The sequence below is a fragment of the Doryrhamphus excisus genome, chromosome 3 (assembly GCF_030265055.1).
Source record: "Doryrhamphus excisus isolate RoL2022-K1 chromosome 3, RoL_Dexc_1.0, whole genome shotgun sequence".
NCBI classification, from domain to species: Eukaryota; Metazoa; Chordata; class Actinopteri; order Syngnathiformes; family Syngnathidae; genus Doryrhamphus; species Doryrhamphus excisus.
In genome coordinates, this window is record NC_080468.1 from 8,874,882 (window position 1) to 8,896,088 (window position 21,207).

Genomic DNA, 21,207 nt, shown 5'->3' on the forward strand with positions numbered 1-21,207 from the left:
TGAGAACAGTGGAATGTTTTATCAGAGCTTTTATTGTAGAAAATCGAAACCAAAGCAAAGTTTATTCATTTTTCTGTTTTTAATTAATGCGTTTTTTTTTTTTTTTTTTTTGGAAAACCTGATGCGGCCCAGTCTCCCCCACACCCTAGCTCCAGTGGCCCCCAAGTAAATTGAGTTTGAGACCCCTTGTTTGTGGAGACAAACAATGGGTACAGCCAGAAAAAAGTTATTCTTTCACTGTGGTTATCTGTGCCAAGCAATAGTGCTGCTGGGGAAAACAGAAGACTGCGGTCTGTCTGCTGTATCTGAGCATAAATAGGTCATCCATGTTGACTGGTAGGCTTTATATTTGGCCAGTAGAGCGTAGATATCCTCAACCATACCCTGTCTTTATATTTTAGCCCTCAAGATTGAGAGCCTTTACATCCTATTTACATCCAATGCTGTTTATATGTGATATCATTGTCATCCTTCAACCTCTAATATGGAAATATAAATAAACCATTCCAGGGTATAATTGCCCCAGGATAAAACACTGAATAACTCCATCCATTCATTTTCTATGCTGCTTATTCTTGTTATGGTCGCAGGGGTATGCTGGAGCCTATCCCGGCTGACTCCAGGGTAGAATGTGTGAATGTGTGAATGTGGGAGGAAACTGGAGTAGCCTGAGAACCCCCCCCCCCCCCCCCACACACACACACGGGCAGAACATGCAAACTCCACACAGATATACACTGAATAACTGTACAGGCAATTGAGTAATTAACATTGCGGCCTAATGCTGTCCCTTTTGGGCTCCAAACGACACTTTTTCAAGCAAAAAAAAAAAAGAAATACAAGAACACCACCACCGGCTCACAAATGTGACCAATAGTGGCATAAAAATAAACACATTTAGCAAATAAATGTATATATTTGTGATAAAGTTAAACTTTGTAAACTGTTTATTTGACTTGATTTTAATTAAATGATCGGCATTCACCGCTGGAGTGGAGTGCAGTACATTCAATGATAGCTAAACTTTGCCTAATCACTGTCATTAGCTGATAACAAACATAATTAATGTGCATGCGTGTATGTTGTGTGGAGCGTAAGTGTAAAAAAGGTTTAATATTGATAACGTAGACATAAGCATAATTCATATTATAAAAGCATAATATGGATCAGCTCATTTTGAAACATCATGACTCACACCATGCATGATGGCGGTTTGAATTCTGAAGTTTTGTCCCACTTTGGTAATGGTAATGGTAATGGTTTTATTTCATTTGAACATGCATCAGACTACAATTGAATGCATCACATAATCAGTTCACAGTTCCACATGTCCAAAAGGAGTAGGAAGAAGCAAAGCTTATTAAATCCTACCCCTCCATCTGGTACATTTACAATCAGTAACTGTTACATTTGTTCACTTCCTGCTTTCAATAATACAGTTTTTTTTAAATAATTCACCTCGTACCGAAATACGAGGTGATATGATCATCCAATTACATAATGGGTACCATAGTGCATGTCAATATAGTGATATATATAGCACATCATGACTGGTTCAAGACTCTTCATCCTTGTATTTAAACTTTAAAAGACGTATTTTGCCTGCCAACATTGGTCCAATTGCAAATTTGACAACTTATTTGAATTTGACTTTGGAGGTTTTGTTGACTGCATTGTATTGTGTTTTTGGGAAGATTTTCATCGAGCTTGTAGAAGAACACTGCAGCTGTTTGCAACACAAGGAACGATGCTCATGATGGTGATGATGCTCAGAGTCACGCAATCAGGTAGCTCCGTCCTCCTCTAGAAACTGTGACTCACACGGCCAGCGAGTGTGAACTGATTGAGACTGACACAGGGCCAAGTATGACCTTTACATGATTACAGCTACAAACACAATGGAATGTAAAGCTTATGTAAGTGTCAATATTATTATAGGAATTCACTACAGGTGCTCAATATTGGCTTTCTTACTGATATCTGATATAGCGATTTGTCCCGATACCAATATGGGCACCAGCGATTCCATCATGTAATGCCAGACCATTGATGAACAAATGGCCGTAACATGAATGAAACATATTAGAAGTATTTGTATTGAGTTGTGGACTCCTATAGAGCAGCTACACACAATAACCAGCACAGAAAGCTTTCTATTTCTTCAGAATCTGCACCTATTCAGCTATATTTCTTTGGATTTCATTCTTCCTGTTAAAATGGTCTGTTTTAATCCACTCTGCTGTGATTGGTCACATTCCCAAGTGCTTAAAAGGACTTCCGCTTTGTCCCGCTAACTACAAACCCAACTTGATTGGAGTTGATCAACGGCATAGGAGTTGACAATAAACAGTGATTTATCTTTTTAAAATGTCAGCTTTGAACATACAGACATAAGTGTTGGATCTTGAATCCAATCCGGAAGCAGAAACCGGACAGTCCAAAGTTTCTCAAGAAAATAGGTTACTTCAAGATGATAAGTAGTTTAAGTATTGATGAGAAACACTGATGAGACATGACAATACATTCACTACACGTAGTCAGCCATCGCATATCCAACATGATAGAGTGAAATAAAGTTTTTGTCCCATTCTGTGTGGAAGAGGTGTGTTTGGCTTCTTAGTTTGACCTTCATCCCCACTCTGAAACCCTTTCCGTTTAGAATAAATAAATTCGAGGCTAGATAGCTCGCTTGGATGGCCATCTCTTGTGTCCCTGCAGTGATCTCATAACCTCAGCAATGTGCTGAAAACAAAGAATAATAGTGTAAAGTTGGAAATAGGGGTGTTATTACATGTATATGGGGGGCTCTAATAATGGTAAAAAAAATATTTAGAAAGTCATAAACAGGTTTTCTACGGATGAAGGGAAGAAGCAAGTTCTTCCGACCACAAATATGCATGCAATTGTCCAAAATGTCTGGGTGAGATTAAAAATTTAACATGAAAATGGGAACAAAGCTGTCCAGTCTAAGCGCAGATTGATTAATTTATGAAGAGGATTGTTTCACACACGCACACACACACACACACACACACACCTATACGGGTTTTTGTGAACTACAAGGACACCTCTCGCCAAACAAGTTTTTTGGTGTATTAGGGTGGCACCCCTTTCCGCTTGTTTCCCAGAGGTGTGGCATATATCAAAAAAATTGGTTTGGGCTGTACTCTGCAAATCTCACTTCAAAAGTCAGAAACACAAAAAGCAACGCAAGTTACAACAACCTGACACTACGACGACTTGTAAGGACAAAGTTAATGAGCTGCTAAACCCCGCCCATGACAAAAAGGAGAATTATAAGAACCAACTTGATTAATAAGGACTGTTGTTATACAACACACAAACACTGACACTAATGTGACTTGGAGGGTCACAGGTGACTTGCTGGAACATGGATTCACACAAACACAAAAATGAAAGTAATGTGCATTAATAGGTCACAACCAGTATATGAGGACAAATAGATGAACACAATACCATTGTGAAATTTAAAGACATACCTGATCTGTGGCATGTGTGTAAGACATCCTCAGTATACAATAGTCATTATCCACCTCGGGTAAAACCTATTAATACATATCTGATAGACAAAGACATTACACCAGGTATAACCAGTTGTTAAAGTTGTTAAAGAACCAACTTTATTTTTTGTGGCTTTGTCGCCACTTAACAGAGCTCAGCTCTTATCTTTTAACACATAAAAACAAAACATCATCTCTCTCTGTACTTATTGGTTCTTCCTCTTCAGTGTTATGCCACGATTTCTAACAAAATCTCTTATATTTTGAAGAGTGCGGTCGGCAAGAACATGATGCTCAGCGGTCTTGCACTGCTGGCACTGAATCATAGTGACGAGTTTACCATTGTTGATGTGATCTTTAAAATGTCTCATCACAGCTGCAACCTCAGCTGGAGACCATGGATGCTTTATTTTCCTCCTGGGATTGTCCACTCCAGCATTTTTGGTAATCGCTATAAAAAAGAAAGTACGTTGTAAACAAGAAACTAAACCCTTGATGAACAATTATTTCCTTTACATTTCTCATGCACCCTCTACATCATGTTCCTTTTCACATTTGAATACAGGTTATTCAATTGTGTCTGTACAGGTGTGATTTACCACTTTGTTCATGACGTTTTTTTTTCCTGCTGGACTTTTTCTTCCCATTATCCTCTAAAAAAACCCAGCAAATAAAACAGTATTAGTGTTTATAGAGTTAAAATTGTGTTGTTATGTAGCTTAATTATAGGTAATAAAGCCAAAACTCCAATAAAAAAATAAATAAAGGTCAAATTGTGTGCAATGACAATTATTCAATCAAATATAATAGAATTTAAAAAAAACAGCACACTGATTTTAGTTTTAAAATGTGGGGATGCTACTAATGCTTCCTAATTGCTTTTAAAAATTATATTTTTAAAGACCTTTAGATGTCCCTTCAAGAGCAGTGTCACCTATGAATGGAATATCAAACAAATGATTAGAATAGACCATAACAGCAGCACCAGCTGACCTGCAAGTAGTGGATCAGAAATGTGCATGCTTGGTGGACTGACACAGGATCATACCATCTGAGGCAGCTGAAGGGTTGTCAACAGGTTGTACAGTTCTCTCCTGTCCTGTAAAATATACATCACAGTTCACTTTAAGTCACCTTTTTACATAATATTTTAACCTGGCAACACAGCACATCTCTTGATGGTTAATCAATTATATCTCTGATCATACCACTAGAAGTCTTTAGAAGGGCAGAGTCATCTCTGAAGTCTGTGGAATATGAAACACCGATTTACGATAACCCTCCACACTTTTTGATTGTACTTACAATGTACGAAACAATGCTTGGTGGACTGACACAGGATCATACCATCTGAGGCAGCTGAAGGGTTGTTGACAGGTAGCACAGCTCTCTCCTGTCCTGTAAAATATACATCACAGTTTAAAATGGGTAATGTACTTCATGCAGGCAAGGTGCACAGATAATATTAAAAAACTATCAGTAGCACATGTCAATATTTGATATGCAAATCGGACAATGCCACTATAATAAGTGCAGATCCTCATTGTTTAATTAAAAAAGTCTTTATTTAGTAGAAGTGCCACTGACAAAAATGTATTAACTGGTTAGCCATTGACTGTGTGTATGTATTAGGTTTTCACATCTTCCATGGACAAAGTACAATCAAGAAGTTCAATGAAATAGGAAACAACTGAGTAAAGAGCAAACGGGAGGCACAGTCTTTGCGCTTCAGATGGTTTAATGCTGGCTACACTTTCATATTGCCCAAACACTATGAAACTATGGAAGATGTTAACATTCATCATGTTTCATTCGTTTTCAGTGTGACTACTGGGCATCAATTTCCAAATAAACCTTTGTGTATATACTCTGCTTCACGAGAGAGCATCATAGAACGCTCTACATGTGGATTTATATAATTTCACATATATTCCATCTTTTCATTCATCTAGCTGAACGTTTGAAGATTCTTGGTCATTTAGATAATAGGAAGTGCTATAGTAGGCAATTTGACTACTGGGCATGGGTTGTCTACATTTAGCTACACCTACCCATGTCTGTTTGTGGATCTGAGGGCTGATCCTCTCCGTCAGCTTCACTTTCTTCACTTGCTTCAGAAGCAGTGAAGTCAAGGTTATCTGACAAACAAAAAAGATCAATTACTTTTTAACATTAACTTATTTTTATAATAAAGTCACTAAATTGTAGTCTGTAGACAAGTCATGTTTTGCTAAATATCATCAAGGAATAATTGCCTGTAAAATGTATGAAATGTTAATCTAGTTTAAACAATACCTTCTATCTCGATCTCTTCAAGAGTTTTGCCCTGAAGGTTTGTGATGGACCCCTTCTCCATGGCAAGCAGTAGCTTGGATATTTTGGCCAGCTGTGTTGTCGCCTCTGGAAGCCTGTAGTATTCTCTGTGGACACGAATATCATGGCCGAGGAAGTCCGCAACCTGGTCCAGTTCATGGTTTTTGAGGTTCAGGACCTGGGACAACGTTGCAACATGTTTGCGTAACTGGGTTGACCTCAGGAGTTCTGGGTTCTGAGCACCACACTCATTTGCATACGTCCTTAAACAATCCTGTCCTCTGTATGAAGTTAAACAGTGGGGCCTTCCAAACAAAAAAATGTTCTCCTCTGGAACTCCACATTCCTTCCTTTTTTTCAAGAGGAGTGTCAATGAATCAACCACGTCCGGTGATAGCAACACAGCAACTTTTCGTCCTCTTTTACCCCTAATTTCCACCCGGCTGAAATGTTCACAGAGTTTTTGTTCAAACTTTGTGAGGCCAAGAGCAACATCCTTATGGAGGGGTGTTGTGTCTCTTCCGATGAAGCTGTGTAATTGCATTTTTGCAACTTCACCTCCACGTCTTCGGTTGAATAATATGATCTTTGCCAAAGTTGCTCTGCAAAGTTCACCATACACTTGTGGTGAAGGCATCTTTCCCAGGTTCTCAGATGCCAAATCTGCTGTCTTTTCAAGATGCTGATGAAGACGTTGCACATCTTCAGTAAAAGGCAGGGTGGATGGCTTATTAAAGTGCGCCTCATTCAAGGTGGTCAAAGCAGTATGAGAGACAAGTTCAGACCACTTTGAGGTGTAAAGCTTTTTGAAAGTCTGGGTTGACTTTTTCAGCTCATTGTCTCCTGTCATTAAAGCTCTGCAATGGATGATGTCACTAATCTTTTGCAATGAATGACCCAACTTAAGTGCGAGGCTTGGCGTTTTGTAGCAATGCTTTTCTTCATCAAACCCAGACACCTTCTTGACTGCTTGGATAACTGAATGGAAATTTACAGGTCTTACGGCATCCTCAAGATTATATATGGAAAATTCTTTACACAGTACTAGTAGAAGTCTTCCAACTTCACGAAGCTTCTGCCGAATATATTCATATTTGGTGGGATCTTGACCATGTTTGTTGAAAAATGACTGCGCCAGCTGAAGAATGCAGAAGTCACTTCGCACAGCAGCAGAAATGTCATCATCTTTCATGACAGTTAACAGCTTCCACACACCTTGGGATATCTGTTGAGGTAGGCCTGACTCTGACATTGTGGCCAAGGACAAGACTCTAGTTCTTCCTTGCCCTTTGGTTTCTCCTGGTTTTGAGAGACATTTTTGAAGATGTCGCCACAGATGCCTCCGAAGATACAAAGCATGGCAATACGTACAATGCACATACTGTTTAACGTCTTGCACTTTCTTGGGTTTTCGTTTCATTTTCAGCACTCCAGTCCCACTTGTTAAAACATCTGTATTATGTTTATGATTTCCTTTGTTCCGTAGTATGTTCAGCTGTCTTTGTCGTTCTTTGGAGTGTTTTGGGAATGCTAAAACTTGAGCAACATCCACATTTGTCTTCTCATGGGTTTTCAGGTGACGAGTAATTTTTGACTGTGGTTTGCCACAAATGTAGCAATAATTTATCTTGCTTGCAGAAGAGGATATGCCTGAAGACTGTACATAGTGGTCTTCTCCAGTTTCTTCAGTGGTCTGAAATGTATCTTCAACACTGCCTTTCTGAACTTCAGGCTGAACCCCTCCTGAGGCTTGCTTGGAGTCATCACAAGTTTTCTCAAGCTGCAATGTAGTGTCTGCTTCTCTAACATCAGGTAATGTCACTTCATCTAAGAGGTGTTCTTGGGAAGGTGTGTTTTCCAGATTTTCAGAGGGAAGCTCAGTGCAGACCACTTCAATATCAGGCACTTCTTGAAAAGATTTTGAAGGCCCTAATGAAATATCTCCGGAATTCTCTGAGTCACTGGAAGAGTCAGGTACATATTCCTCATCTGATATCTCTTCACTTGAACTTGCTCCTTCAGTAACCTGATAGTGGGGGGGAAGATCACTGCACTGACCTTTTAAGAATTAATCAATACAATTTCTTAAATACACTTACAAATGGCCGGAATTCAGAGTCAGTCTTCATCCTCTTGACATAGCAGGATTTGTGCCAGAAGCAGGAGCAAACTAAACAGGTAATACAGACAGATGTACGTCAGTGCATATACTGTGGATTTTACAATGCACTTTTTGCCATCTGCACTGATTGTCTTTCTAAATCATGTTGTTCATACAAATTATCCTTTTTTCTACAGTCTAGCAGTTGTAGAACTGCAGTCTATTCAGTCAGTTGCAGTAATTGTGGTTTAGTAATAGATACATAGTGTATCTATACATGCACTTGCATTTTCACATGCATTTTCCTCATGAAGACGTAATACCAACCTTTACATCTCACACCAATCCATTTCAAGGCAGAAAAGGGTCCAGTACACAGGGCACATTTTTCCAAGCTCGGTACTACTGTGGAGACCAAGTCATGCTTACAGCCCTGTTGAACCCAACAACAAAAACAGTGACTTTAAAATTGCATCACAAATTTTAAAAGATTCAAATAAGTACAACAATAAGTATTACCACCTGATTGAAGATAAAAATTAATGAAATGTATTCCGTTAGCTCCAATGAATTAAAATGTAAATACAGTTGCATTAATTCTGTGTGTATAGGGCCCAAATATAGTCTTCATAATGTCTATACCTGACTAGGACACATACCGAAAACTGCGTGTGTGTAGCATTTAATGTTAGAACCCATCTCAGTAATATTCTTGTGTGTATAGGGTCCAAATATAGTCTTCATAATGTCTATACCTGACAAGGAGGGACACAAAGAGGACTGTGTATGTGTCACATTTAATGTTAGAAACCCATCTCAATAATATTCCTGTGTATAGGGTCCAAATATAGTCTTCATAATGTCTATACCTGACTAGGACACATACTGAGGACTGTGTATGTGTCACATTTAATGTTAGAAACCCATCTCAATAATATTCCTGTGTATAGGGCCCAAATATAGTCTTCATAATGTCTATACCTGACTAGGACACATACTGAGGACTGTGTGTGTGTAACATTTAATGTTAGAAACCCATCTCAATAATATTCCTGTGTATAGGGTCCAAATATAGTCTTCATAATGTCTATACCTGACTAGGACACATACTGAGGACTGTGTGTGTGTAACATTTAATGTTAGAAACCCATCTCAATAATATTCCTGTGTATAGGGTCCAAATATAGTCTTCATAATGTCTATACCTGACTAGGACACATACTGAGGACTGTGTGTGTGTAACATTTAATGTTAGAAACCCATCTCAATAATATTCCTGTGTATAGGGTCCAAATATAGTCTTCATAATGTCTATACCTGACTAGGACAGACCAACCGAGGACTGCGTGTGTGTAACATTTAATGTTAGAAACCCATCTCAATAATATTCCTGTGTATAGGGCCCAAATATAGTCTTCATAATGTCTATACCTGACTAGGACACATACTGAGGACTGTGTGTGTGTAACATTTAATGTTAGAAACCCATCTCAATAATATTCCTGTGTATAGGGCCCAGATATAGTCTTCATAATGTCTATACCTGACAAGGAGGGACAGAAGGAGGACTGCGTGTGTGTAACATTTAATGTTAGAAACCCATCTCAATTATTAAAAAAGTGTATAGGGTCCAAACATAGTCCTCTTTATGTCTATACCTGACTCGGTCTGTTCAATATTGACATTATCCAGCCAACAGTATTTTGTCTCTGCATAACATCAGACCTAGATTAGCATTCAGAATATAGAGTAAATCACCTGTTTATCATCGGTCAAGCAGTCAGATGTCTTGTTTGCATCAGCAGGTTGTGGATCTGTCTCAGTTTGGTTGTCCTGAAGAATAAGGGATAAGAATCACATTAAATAACCAGGTATGAACAAGAGCAGTTGTATGTAGTGAGTTACCATAAGAGGGATAATGTTCAAAAAAGTTGTTGTACACTCATTCATGTAAGCAGTTTAGTTTGATGTTTCAGATTCAGGAAACTTTATTTATCCCCAAAGGGGCAATTCATTTGTAGCTCACCAGCCATACATCAATCCACAATCACAACAGATTGACAACAACAATAGCAATAATTAAATTAAACAAGTCAGGAATATCAGCCATTGTCGTTAAATAATTCAGACACACACAAATATTTGTCACATGTACAAGTCTGACCTTTACATCCAGCTAATCTGAGAGAAAAACTATACCTAAAATCAGTGGAAATGAATTTACCTGTTCGTTGGTTTCACTCGGGGAAACACACATCTTGGCCTCTTCTGCATGGTAACCATCTGTGGCAGCTGATACCTTGTGACAGAAAAACAAAAGGTTTACATCATTTTAGCACAACAATTAATGTCTACCCCTGACCAGCACAACAATTAATGTCTACCCCTGACCAGCACAACAATTAATGTCAACCCTTGACCAGGGCAGAGAACCGTGTGTGTCGTATTTAAGGTTAGAAACTCATCTCAATAATATTACTATGTATAGGGTCCAAACAGACTCCTCATAACGTCTACACCTGACCAGGACAGACACACTGAGGACTGTGTATGTGTCACATTTAATGTTGGAAACTCATCTCAATAATACTACTCTCTATAGGGTCCAAACATAGAGTCCTCTTTATGTCTATACCTGACTAGGACAGACATACTGAGGACTGTGTGTGTGTAACATTTGACATTAGAAACCCATCTCAATAATATTCCTGTGTATAGGGCCCAAATATAGTCTTCATAATGTCTATACCTGACTAGGACACATACTGAGGACTGTGTGTGTGTGTAACATTTAATGTTAGAAACCCATCTCAATAATATTCCTGTGTATAGGGCCCAAATATAGTCTTCATAATGTCTATACCTGACTAGGACACATACTGAGGACTGTGTGTGTGTGTAACATTTAATGTTAGAAACCCATCTCAATAATATTCCTGTGTATAGGGTCCAAATATAGTCTTCATAATGTCTATACCTGACTAGGACACATACTGAGGACTGTGTGTGTGTAACATTTAATGTTAGAAACCCATCTCAATAATATTCCTGTGTATAGGGCCCAGATATAGTCTTCATAATGTCTATACCTGACAAGGAGGGACAGAAGGAGGACTGCGTGTGTGTAACATTTAATGTTAGAAACACATCTCAATTATTAAAAAAGTGTATAGGGCCCAAACATAGTCCTCTTTATGTCTATACCTGACTCGGTCTGTTCAATATTGACATTATCCAGCCAACAGTATTTTGTCCCTGCATAACATCAGACCTAGATTAGCATTCAGAATATAGAGTAAATCACCTGTTTATCATCGGTCAAGCAGTCAGATGTCTTGTTTGCATCAGCAGGTTGTGGATCTGTCTCAGTTTGGTTGTCCTGAAGAATAAGGGATAAGAATCACATTAAATAACCAGGTATGAACAAGAGCAGTTGTATGTAGTGAGTTACCATAAGAGGGATAATGTTCAAAAAAGTTGTTGTACACTCATTCATGTAAGCAGTTTAGTTTGATGTTTCAGATTCAGGAAACTTTATTTATCCCCAAAGGGGCAATTCATTTGTAGCTCACCAGCCATACATCAATCCACAATCACAACAGATTGACAACAACAATAGCAATAATTAAATTAAACAAGTCAGGAATATCAGCCATTGTCGTTAAATAATTCAGACACACACAAATATTTGTCACATGTACAAGTCTGACCTTTACATCCAGCTAATCTGAGAGAAAAACTATACCTAAAATCAGTGGAAATGAATTTACCTGTTCGTTGGTTTCACTCGGGGAAACACACATCTTGGCCTCTTCTGCATGGTAACCATCTGTGGCAGCTGATACCTTGTGACAGAAAAACAAAAGGTTTACATCATTTTAGCACAACAGACAGTAACTGCTAATATCAGAGTTCAAAACACAATTCTGTATCATATTGATGACTGTAATATGGTGCAGTGGTAACTGTTAGTGTGAACATAGATGATGTGATGTAGACAAATTTAACACTTAGCAGTATCCATAATGAGTCCTCAGTATGTGTAAACAGGACGGACACATCGAGCAAAGTCACATACAGTAAGTACATCCAGCCAACAAAGTTTTATCAACATTGATCAACATTCAGAATATGAGTAAGTCACCTGTTTGTCATCGATCAAGGAGTTAGATGTCATGGTCACAGAAGCATGTTGTGGATCTGCCTCAGTTATGTTCTCCTGAAAAATAAGGGGTGACATCTTATCAAATACTTATTTTGGACAGCATGATCGCAATATGATTCAAGTCATCTGTGAAGGAGTCCGATGACATGGTTGCAACAGCAGGTTGTGGATCTCCTTCAGTTGTGATCTTGTCAAAACACATCTGATTAATGATTTAATTATATATATATATATATATATATATATATATATATATATATATATATATATATATATATATATATATATATATATATATATATATATATATATATATATATATATATATATATATATATATATATATATTATAATTATAATTCAATAATACATTTTGCATACCTGTTATAGCACACAAGTAGTGAGCAAAGAAAACAAATATATATCTAGGAACAATTGGTCTGACTTCAGTATATTTTTAGTTTAATTAAATGGTTGGATACAACATTCCTAATTCCACAATGTATTGGACTCATCTAATGTCGCCAAGATCGCTCTTTTACTGTAAAATCTTTTACCATCAGCAACATTTACCTTGTCAGTTGCAATTATTTTTCCATGGCTGACCAAATCCCCAGAACAAACCGGCTCCTTCACTGTGGGACACTGAAAATAATACAAGGAAGCAATTAGCTGTGTACCTGTGATAACATTGTCAAATGGTTTAGTAGAAGGAATAGAAATACAATAAAAGTATTGATATACCATATTCATTTTGTAATATGACATGGCACACTTGTTTTCTCCTGTGCATAGTAAACTGTAAAATTATAGAAGATCCACACAGGAATGTGTTAGTATTTTGTCAAATTCCATCTGTACCTTTAACCTCCATGGCCAGTCAGAGTCTCCGTAATTGTATGTTATCTCTTCACCAGGCTTGATGTCCGTTGTTGCAAATAGACACAAATGAGGCTGCCCATTGACAGTGATCGTCTTCATTTTGCTATTTGGGCTCACATTATCATCGTTTACAAGTCGGCCGAGGGAGTCATCCTCTTGAGCAGCATCAACACTAAAATTACAAAAAATGACAAAATGAATAACTCTGTTATTGTTATTTTTGTTGAATAGTTTTTCTGTGTAAAACGACATACTGCAAGTTATGTGTGACAATATACATACCACAAATTCTTTCCATTATACCGAAATTCAAACATGAACACCTTGAGGGCATCATGGTATATATGTAGCCTGTTTTCATGTTCTTGTTTAGATATGACCTGTCCTCGATATTCGATGAGGAACTCTCCTTTCTCAAAATGCCGCTTGCTGAATACTCCTCGACCTAAAAAATAAAAAAGACAAAGGGTCAAAGTTTTGAGATTAGCACAAGATTTAATTCATGCTAAACCATCTTGTAACTCACCTTTGAATGAATTTATAAAACGGATATCAAATCCATCCTTGTCCTTTCCTAAGGATGCAAAGTATGCAGCCTCTTCTTTTGGTTTTACTTTCACCCTCTGCGGCCTCATTGCCTCGCTTTGTTTCAATAAAGATGATGCCTTTGATCAATAAATAAGAACTTAAGTATGTCAGTTTTACCTGTTGCCAAACATTTTACATCTAACTTTTTGTCATAGTGCAATAGTGCAAGTAAAACATTTTAAACACTGTTCCCCCTTAAGTCAAGGATCAAGACAGAAACATCAACTCACTTGCTGTTTCTGTTTAACTACACTAAACTAGATTAAGACCATCTGAAATTTACATCAGGTGCATGCATTGTCACCTACATTATATTTTAATACATACCACTTACTTTGTGACAAAAGAACAAGCATAGGAAGTCATGTCTTTTAGTTTGTATTAAAAGTGAATTTAGCAGGTTAAAAAACACAAGGCACAATATCTACTTGTGCTGTTAGGTATAATATATTTGTTTCAAAGACTAAATGAAAACTTATATGCTTAATGCTAACATGTGCTTGTGTACCTAACATGTACCTAGCTCTTTAAATAGCTCTTTAAGCTAGGCTAGCATACCATGTCGTGCTAACATAAATTAACCAGTTAGTATGTTAAGATAGTACTAGCTGGTTTACATGCTGTTGACATACAGTGTTCTCCTTACTGGGATTGCAAACTTTATGGACTTGAAACATAGTAGTGTGCTTTCATTCTTACCTCGTGTCTCCAGTGCAGTAGACAATTAAATGGCAACGTGTTCACGCTGTAGCAGGAAGCCAGGAAGCTTGGGGCTGCAGCTCATTGGCTGATTAGCGGTCACCTCATCGGTGTTGAGAATTTAAATACACACAATTGACAAAATCCTACATTATGAGGACCCTCTACCAGTCAGCCAATCAGGACGAAGTAAATACACAACTTTTCTGTCACAATCCGTAATTGTGGGTACCTTCCGCCCGGCAGCCAATCAGAAGCTTTAAAATTTACACAAGTGTGAATAATTCATCAGGGGTGCAATACCAGGACCTGGCTACAGGGGTGCTAGAGCGATACACAGATTTTACACAAATTCTGGTATATGTGTATTGTGAGGACTTTTGGAGAAAATTTGGTTTTCAGCTTTTTAGACCCATAGAAACACTTCTACGTTGGCAGAATTATGAGGACACCGACCCTGTCCTCATAATTCAAAATGTCCTCACAGTGTTGCGTGTATTCTTGTCAAATGTCCTCATAATTCACAAAAACAACACACACACACACACACACACACACACACACACACACACACACACACACACACACACACACACACACACACACACACACACACACACACACACACACACACACACACAGAAGAATCATATACAGTACACACAATAAAGAGGTGATGTTTTCCCTGTCTGTCTTGCAAATGTGTTGTGTGCATTGTTATCATGCTCGTCTGATTAAAACACATCATTTGTGCAACTCTCTGCTTCATGATGAAATTTAACGAAGATTTCACCATCAAGCCTCAGCATCAGCGTGTGGCGCTCCATCAGCAATGAGGTTGTTAAAGTTGCCTGCTATAAACACAATCGATAAAAAGTGTTACCTGATGTTCTACAGCCCACATGTGGCTCTTTTCTAACACCGACAGCTGCTTGTAAGAACAGGGAATACCAATACGACAAAAATATATCCAAGTACAATTCATGTCATGAGTTTTTTTTCAATGTAAGGCTGCAGAGTAACATCGCCATACGATATTTCAGCTGTGCTTCTGGCTGTTGCACCATGTGTGAGACTCGCAACATCCTGCACCGTCCTCTGGGGACGCATCAGCCCCTCCGCATGATGGCTGTGTGCACACGCAGAGGACGTCTCATGAAACAAAACAGCTTGTGACTCACGCAAAATCTCACAGCGGAGCCGCCCTTTCTAACCTGGTGAGCCCCCCCGAAATACACTGCTTATCTGAGGTGATATGCACACACAACCTTTTTTGAGCCACGGCACGTTTTTTACATTGGAAAAATCTTGTGGCACACCACTAACCAAATTACAAAATGTCACCACGACCTCACACGTGCATCAATAAGTCTATGGGAGGAACAAGGTAGGTGTTGCCACACGGACCAATATTACATTGCTCTGCCAGTCTTTACACCACAGACACTCCACAGTAGCCACGTTTTTACATCACCACTTTTTCTCTTTCCCAATGACCTTTCGGGAAACAATGGTATCCATGGAAAGGAATATTCCAATCTCTTGTCTACATGCGCCGTGAAAATCAACCAGAATAGTCAATAGGGCATGCCCAGTAAAACGTAAACATCAACATCACGTGATACCGGCTTCCCCAAGTTTTTCTTTCACTTGTTGGAATAACTCCGTATTGCCAGTCTGTCCGGTCTTGAAATTTAGTTTGAATCAAAAACAAACTTTGCTTAGTCCAATGCCGATTGCTGGCCTCCATTTTTAAAAGTGAAGAACGTCTGGATCTGCGTGTTACGTCATATCTGAGCATGCGCTGAAAGAACGCACCCGGGATCAATTTAAACAGGAAAAGATCAAATTCAATCTTGCTAATATTTTATAATTAAACTCAGGACATGTTTTATATAGATATATATTTTCTTTTTTAATAAAACTGCACTTGTGAATGACGTATAGAAGGGTTTAGATTCTGTTTCACAGATGGCGCTAATGCATACGAAAGCTGCTTGCCAACCGCCAATAAACAACAGAAGAAGAAAAATACCATGAAGAAGAACGCAGTCTGACAACTTTCCGTTTGAGCGGGTAAAAGATACAATCGGATTGGTTAAAGGAATATTCCATCCCTGTTCAATTCTTTCCGTTTAAGCAAATAAACCAAATGCAATTGGAATATTTGGGTCCATGTATACTATTGACATAATGGCCATTGACATAATATTTGCAAATGATGATTAATAAATGTTAATTATAAAAAGTGATATTGGATAATTCCTCACGGCACACCTGACGGTTTCTCAAGGTACACCAGTGGTTGAAAATCACTGCTGTAATGTAACTAAATCTGCAATGCTAGCCTCACTTGTCATAAACAGCAGCAGTAAAAGTGGATGCATGGAGAAACATGGCTGACACTCACAGAGGAAGAAGAACACAACAAAGAGATCTCAAACAGGCAAAGATTAAAAAACCCCAACAAGACAAAATAAATCTGACGTTTGTTCATTAAGGGTGGAGAACACCCTCTTAAACTGCCAAAAACAAACAAACTTAAAAGCACTCAGTATAAGATGCCAGGTTTAGGTCATTTTATATATAAGATTAAGATTCAAAAACATGACTTTCTCATTACTTTCAATTATGTGTTTACCGTTGATTGCTTTGCATAGTGTCGCATAGGAAAAACACATCTTCGATGCCTTTGTGTTGCTTGATTGTGCTCCCACTCAGCACTGGCTTTGCTGGCTTGTTTATCGGCTTTGCGTGTGTTTTGGCGGAGGCGTTTGTGTATGTGCACGCTCCCTGTGGAATGGAAACACCTACTTGTCAAAACTAAGAAGCACGTTCTTTTCTTTTGTCATCTTACTGAAACAACTGCTCATTATGAGAAGAGGACATTGTTATGGTAAGTTTTGATTTTTTTTTTGTAATAATCAATCATTTCATTGGGGTGGCAGTGGCTCAGGAGGTAGAGGAGATCATCGATTCTCGCTCCCTCGACCGAGTCAGTGTTGTTATGTCCCTGGGTAAGACGCTTCACCTACCATGCCTCCAGTGCTGCCCACACTGGTTAATCACATGTTTGGGGGTGGTTGGAGAGGCCGGAGGTGCGAATTGGCAACCATGTTTCTGTTAGACTTCCTCAGGGCAGCTGTGGTACAGATGTAGATAACCACTACCAGTGTGAAGCACTTTGGGTGCCTTGAAAATTGCCATAAAATGAATCAATCCATCCATCCGTCCGTCGAGAACATGTCTTCCTGATCTCCTGACTGTCGCCAACATGCTAACCACTCGGCTACCGTGCGGCCGCCATAATCTGTTAATAATAATAATAATAATAATTCTTATAAATTTAATAATAATAATAATAATTATTATTATTAACAGATTATGGTGGCCGCACGGTAGCTGAGTGGTTAGCATGTTATAAATTTAATTTAATTTTAATTAAATTAAATTAAATTTTAATTATATATATTTAATAATAATAATAATTAATAATAATAATAATAATAATAATAATAATAACTATCATAATAATAATAATAATAATAATAATAATAATAATAATAATAATAATAATAATAATAATAATAATAATAATTCTAATTCTAATTCTAATTCTTATAAATTTAATAATAATAATAATTATTATTATTATTATTAACAGATTATGGTGGCCGCACGGTAGCGGAGTGGTTAGCATGTTATAAATTTAAATTTAATTATATATTTTTAATAATAATAATAATAAATAATAATAACAATAATAATTATTAATAATAATAATAATAATAACTATCATAATAATAATAATAGTAATAATGATGATAATAATAATAATAATAATAATAATAATAATAATAATAATAATAATAATAATAATAATAATAATAATAATAATAATAATAATAATAATAATAATAATAATAATAACTATTATTATTATTATTATCATTATTTCAGCAACTTCCCATGTGCATCTTAAAAGCTACATGTTGGGTCTACTCAAGAGGGTCCTCAATAAGTGGTCTATGGGCCACAATTGGACATCACCCAAAACCACTCACTTTAATTGGAGAGATGTGTGTTGATGTAGTATTTCCTCTGTTTTACAGGGGTCAACAACAAGGTCATCTGCCATCATAACACAGTAGCACGGCTTGATATGATGCGCTGGCGTAAATTACCTTTAATGTAATTAATGAACTACATTAGTTACCGCCGTTAACGTGTTATTTTTGACAGCCCTAATTACAATACAAAAATGTCAACTGAAAAAAAAAAACAACCATCTTCCAGGTCCTTTTGCATCACTTGTATGTTTTTAATCACCTCATGTTCTTGCCATAGCCAGTCTACCTTAAAAGAACCGCCGCTTGGTGATTACTTTGGCTCGTTGAGTGGATGTGGTCCTGCCTATTTGCTTCGCTATAATACAGGGTCAACACGCAGCATTTAGCCCTCTTAACTCCACATTAGCTATACGCTAACCTGCAAAACACCGACATGTCGGAAGTAAAACATGCAAACAGGATGTTGTCATGTGTTGTCATGTTGTATTACCGCTTCTTGTCACCTTGTCACTCATGGAGTTGCATTAGAAAATGGTACAGAATAAAGTGTTATGTTTATTCTTTTCATAATTCATGTTGGAATTTCTTTTGATACATGGCTCGATACTGAAATATCAATATTTCAGATACATCAACATTTGTGTTTATTCTGTAATGACTTTGCTCAAGCAAAGTTTTAGTATTAGCTTAGCATAGGAAGCCATATGGTTACGGAGCCATATGTTTTCTGCTTAGGTATTACGTCTTTTGGTTTTCCATCGGCCCTCTCAGACTGCTAATCTCAGTCCTAATCCACAAACACTATTTCTGACATGTGACATCACATTTTCCCGTACAGGTCCTAATGGAGTCATGTGACCAGAAGGTTCACGGGTCGCAGAGTTATCATAAATCTCCAAAGCAGAGGCCTATTTGACTTAGTCGGCAGACATTAGTAGCATACCACCGGCTAAAAGGGGAGCAGATTAGTTTACATCCCGACAAAAGTCACCCACACATTATCACTAAATTTAGATCAGTTGCACATATATTTACCTATGTCGTAGACGCCTCACTTGAGCTTTTTAAATGGACTGCCAAGCCTCAATGAGCCATAAGTCATAATCACAGAAAAACAATCAGATGAACATAGATTATAACCTATTTTAACAGCTTTGTCAATGCACGTGAAGGGCGGGGCTGTTATCCACAACAACAAGAATGAGTTGTGATGTGTTTACATGGCATGAGTTCCAGCCTGTGTGATACAGTAAAGTAAAGAAATGATGAAAAGCCCATTACATAGATCAGAAGTATGGCAACATGCCAGCTGGTCGGCATGGCCAAGACTTTTAAATCTGCTACATGCGCGACTGAAGCCACACAAAGCTGTTCAAATTGTGCCAGCATTTGCAAAGAAATTAAGGTCCGTTTACAGGACAGGTGTATTGAGGACAAGGATTCAGTGTGGCAATTGTTAACAATTCGGAAACAAGTGTAGAGATTATTGCGCTATTTAGTGAAGTGGGAGTGAAGGAGTTAATGACATATTGAAGATTAACTTTATTTAAAGTCTGATATTTAATCAAAAGTGACCGAGCAAGCACCAATCATTTGGAGTGATGCACAAAATTAGTCTCGCCCTTGAGATACCATCAGCCTTTTTATTACTGGTGTGGATAGAAATAGCTTGTTAATTATGTTCCGTCATCCCTCGTTTATCACGGTTATTTATTTCTAAACCTGACCGTGATAAGTGAAGTATCTTACTGCTTATCTTCACTTGGGTAGCAGTATGCTGGAGCCTATCCCAGCTGTTTTCCGGAGAGGCGGGGTACACCCTGGACTGGTCGCCAGCCAATCACAGGGCACATATAGACAAACAACCATTCACACTCACATTCATACCTATGGACAATTAACCTAGCATGCATCTCCAGGTCTTCATGATCTCCTGACTGTGTGGCCTACATGCTAACTTAATATTAATACATGGAATATTTTTGTAGTTAGAGCGTAGAAAACCAGTTCATGACTTTTTAAATGGGATTTTTAACATTATTATGTGGATTAACACCCCTATTAGTCACAATTACACCATTACACGACTCACACGTCAGTATTAACAGTGTTATAGTCTCATTACTGACATTACTGTAACATTACTGTAACATTACTGACAGAATACTACTCTGCAGTCGCTGTTTTTGGTTAAGGAGAGACTCACGATGCACAATGGCTTTTTTTGTAAACAAACAAAGAACACATGGAATGAACTTTCACACAGGAGCTGCTGTCGGCCACTCTCTACACTGCAAACCTGCTGCGAGCACTCAGCTAACAGTCAAATCTAACCTGCTGATGTTACACGTTACTTGCCAGACATTGCTAACACAACAAGTCACATTTTCTGTTATTGTATTTCTGTTAATGTAGCCATGTAACTTAGGCCAGGAATATGTACAATTTGTTTAATTATCCTTTTTTTTTTTTTTTTTTTTACAAATAATCGACCATACTGAACCATGATATAGCGATCATTAATTAATTAATTACATTTTGAAAAACATCAATAGAGTGAGGGTACGATTTTCGAAATACCGTGTAGCAATGAATGTAGCTCATAGTAGCCGAAATGTCATCCATATTCTCACAAATTCTACTTAGAACCTGTAGGAGGCGTTCAGTAGCCACAAAACCCAATCATCACACTCACATTCACAGTTTTAGTTGCAAATTAATAGCACCATTCGCATCGACATTGTGGATCACACAATAACATCGTGTGTGCATCGACTAAATTCTGACCGGTTTGTGTATGCTATCCCGTTTTACGCAAGACCGTATTACGGCAAATTCCTTATTTTCAATTATGTAAGGTGGCGGTTC

At 37.7% G+C, this 21,207-nt stretch overlaps 2 protein-coding genes across 6 annotated transcripts in view; both read right to left on the bottom strand.

Annotated features, from left to right (window-relative positions):
* The window catches only part of LOC131125050 (leucine-rich repeat and immunoglobulin-like domain-containing nogo receptor-interacting protein 3), a 57,707-nt gene that overhangs the window by 16,753 nt on the left and 19,747 nt on the right, over positions 1–21,207 (bottom strand). The gene's annotated exons all lie outside the window — the stretch shown is intronic.
* On the bottom strand, positions 689–17,541 carry LOC131125049 (uncharacterized). 4 transcript variants are annotated; one of them, XM_058066179.1, is made up of 20 exons: positions 14,270–17,541; positions 13,509–13,647; positions 13,265–13,427; positions 12,962–13,154; positions 12,674–12,745; positions 12,080–12,154; positions 11,706–11,780; positions 11,240–11,314; positions 10,160–10,234; positions 9,694–9,768; positions 8,263–8,368; positions 7,934–8,004; positions 5,817–7,860; positions 5,573–5,659; positions 4,869–4,919; positions 4,730–4,768; positions 4,570–4,620; positions 4,426–4,455; positions 4,121–4,174; positions 691–3,972 (listed from the first exon to the last, which is right to left on the bottom strand). In XM_058066179.1, the coding sequence occupies exons 2-20, from the start codon at positions 13,615–13,617 to the stop codon at positions 3,728–3,730; spliced, it is 3,690 nt and encodes a 1,229-aa protein (XP_057922162.1). In that variant the 5' UTR covers positions 13,618–13,647; positions 14,270–17,541; the 3' UTR covers positions 691–3,727. The 4 variants fall into 4 exon arrangements, with proteins under 4 accessions (XP_057922164.1, XP_057922163.1, XP_057922165.1 ...); XM_058066182.1 differs by having other exon boundaries at positions 690–3,972; positions 5,817–6,012; positions 13,509–17,541; XM_058066181.1 differs by lacking the exons at positions 13,265–13,427; positions 13,509–13,647; positions 14,270–17,541 and having other exon boundaries at positions 689–3,972; positions 12,845–13,111.

What these genes read in the sequence shown, in the direction of transcription:
- LOC131125049 (XM_058066179.1), bottom strand. Translation starts at nt 13,617, where the DNA reads ATGAGGCCGCAGAGGGTGAAAGTAAAACCAAAAGAAGAGGCTGCATAC. An exon ending in AGATCCACAAACAGACATGG is followed by an intron (nt 4,920 to 5,572) that starts GTAGGTGTAGCT and finishes TATATTTTACAG; the next exon opens with GACAGGAGAGAGCTGTGCTA. An exon ending in CCCTTCAGCTGCCTCAGATG is followed by an intron (nt 4,456 to 4,569) that starts GTATGATCCTGT and finishes TTCCATTCATAG; the next exon opens with GTGACACTGCTCTTGAAGGG.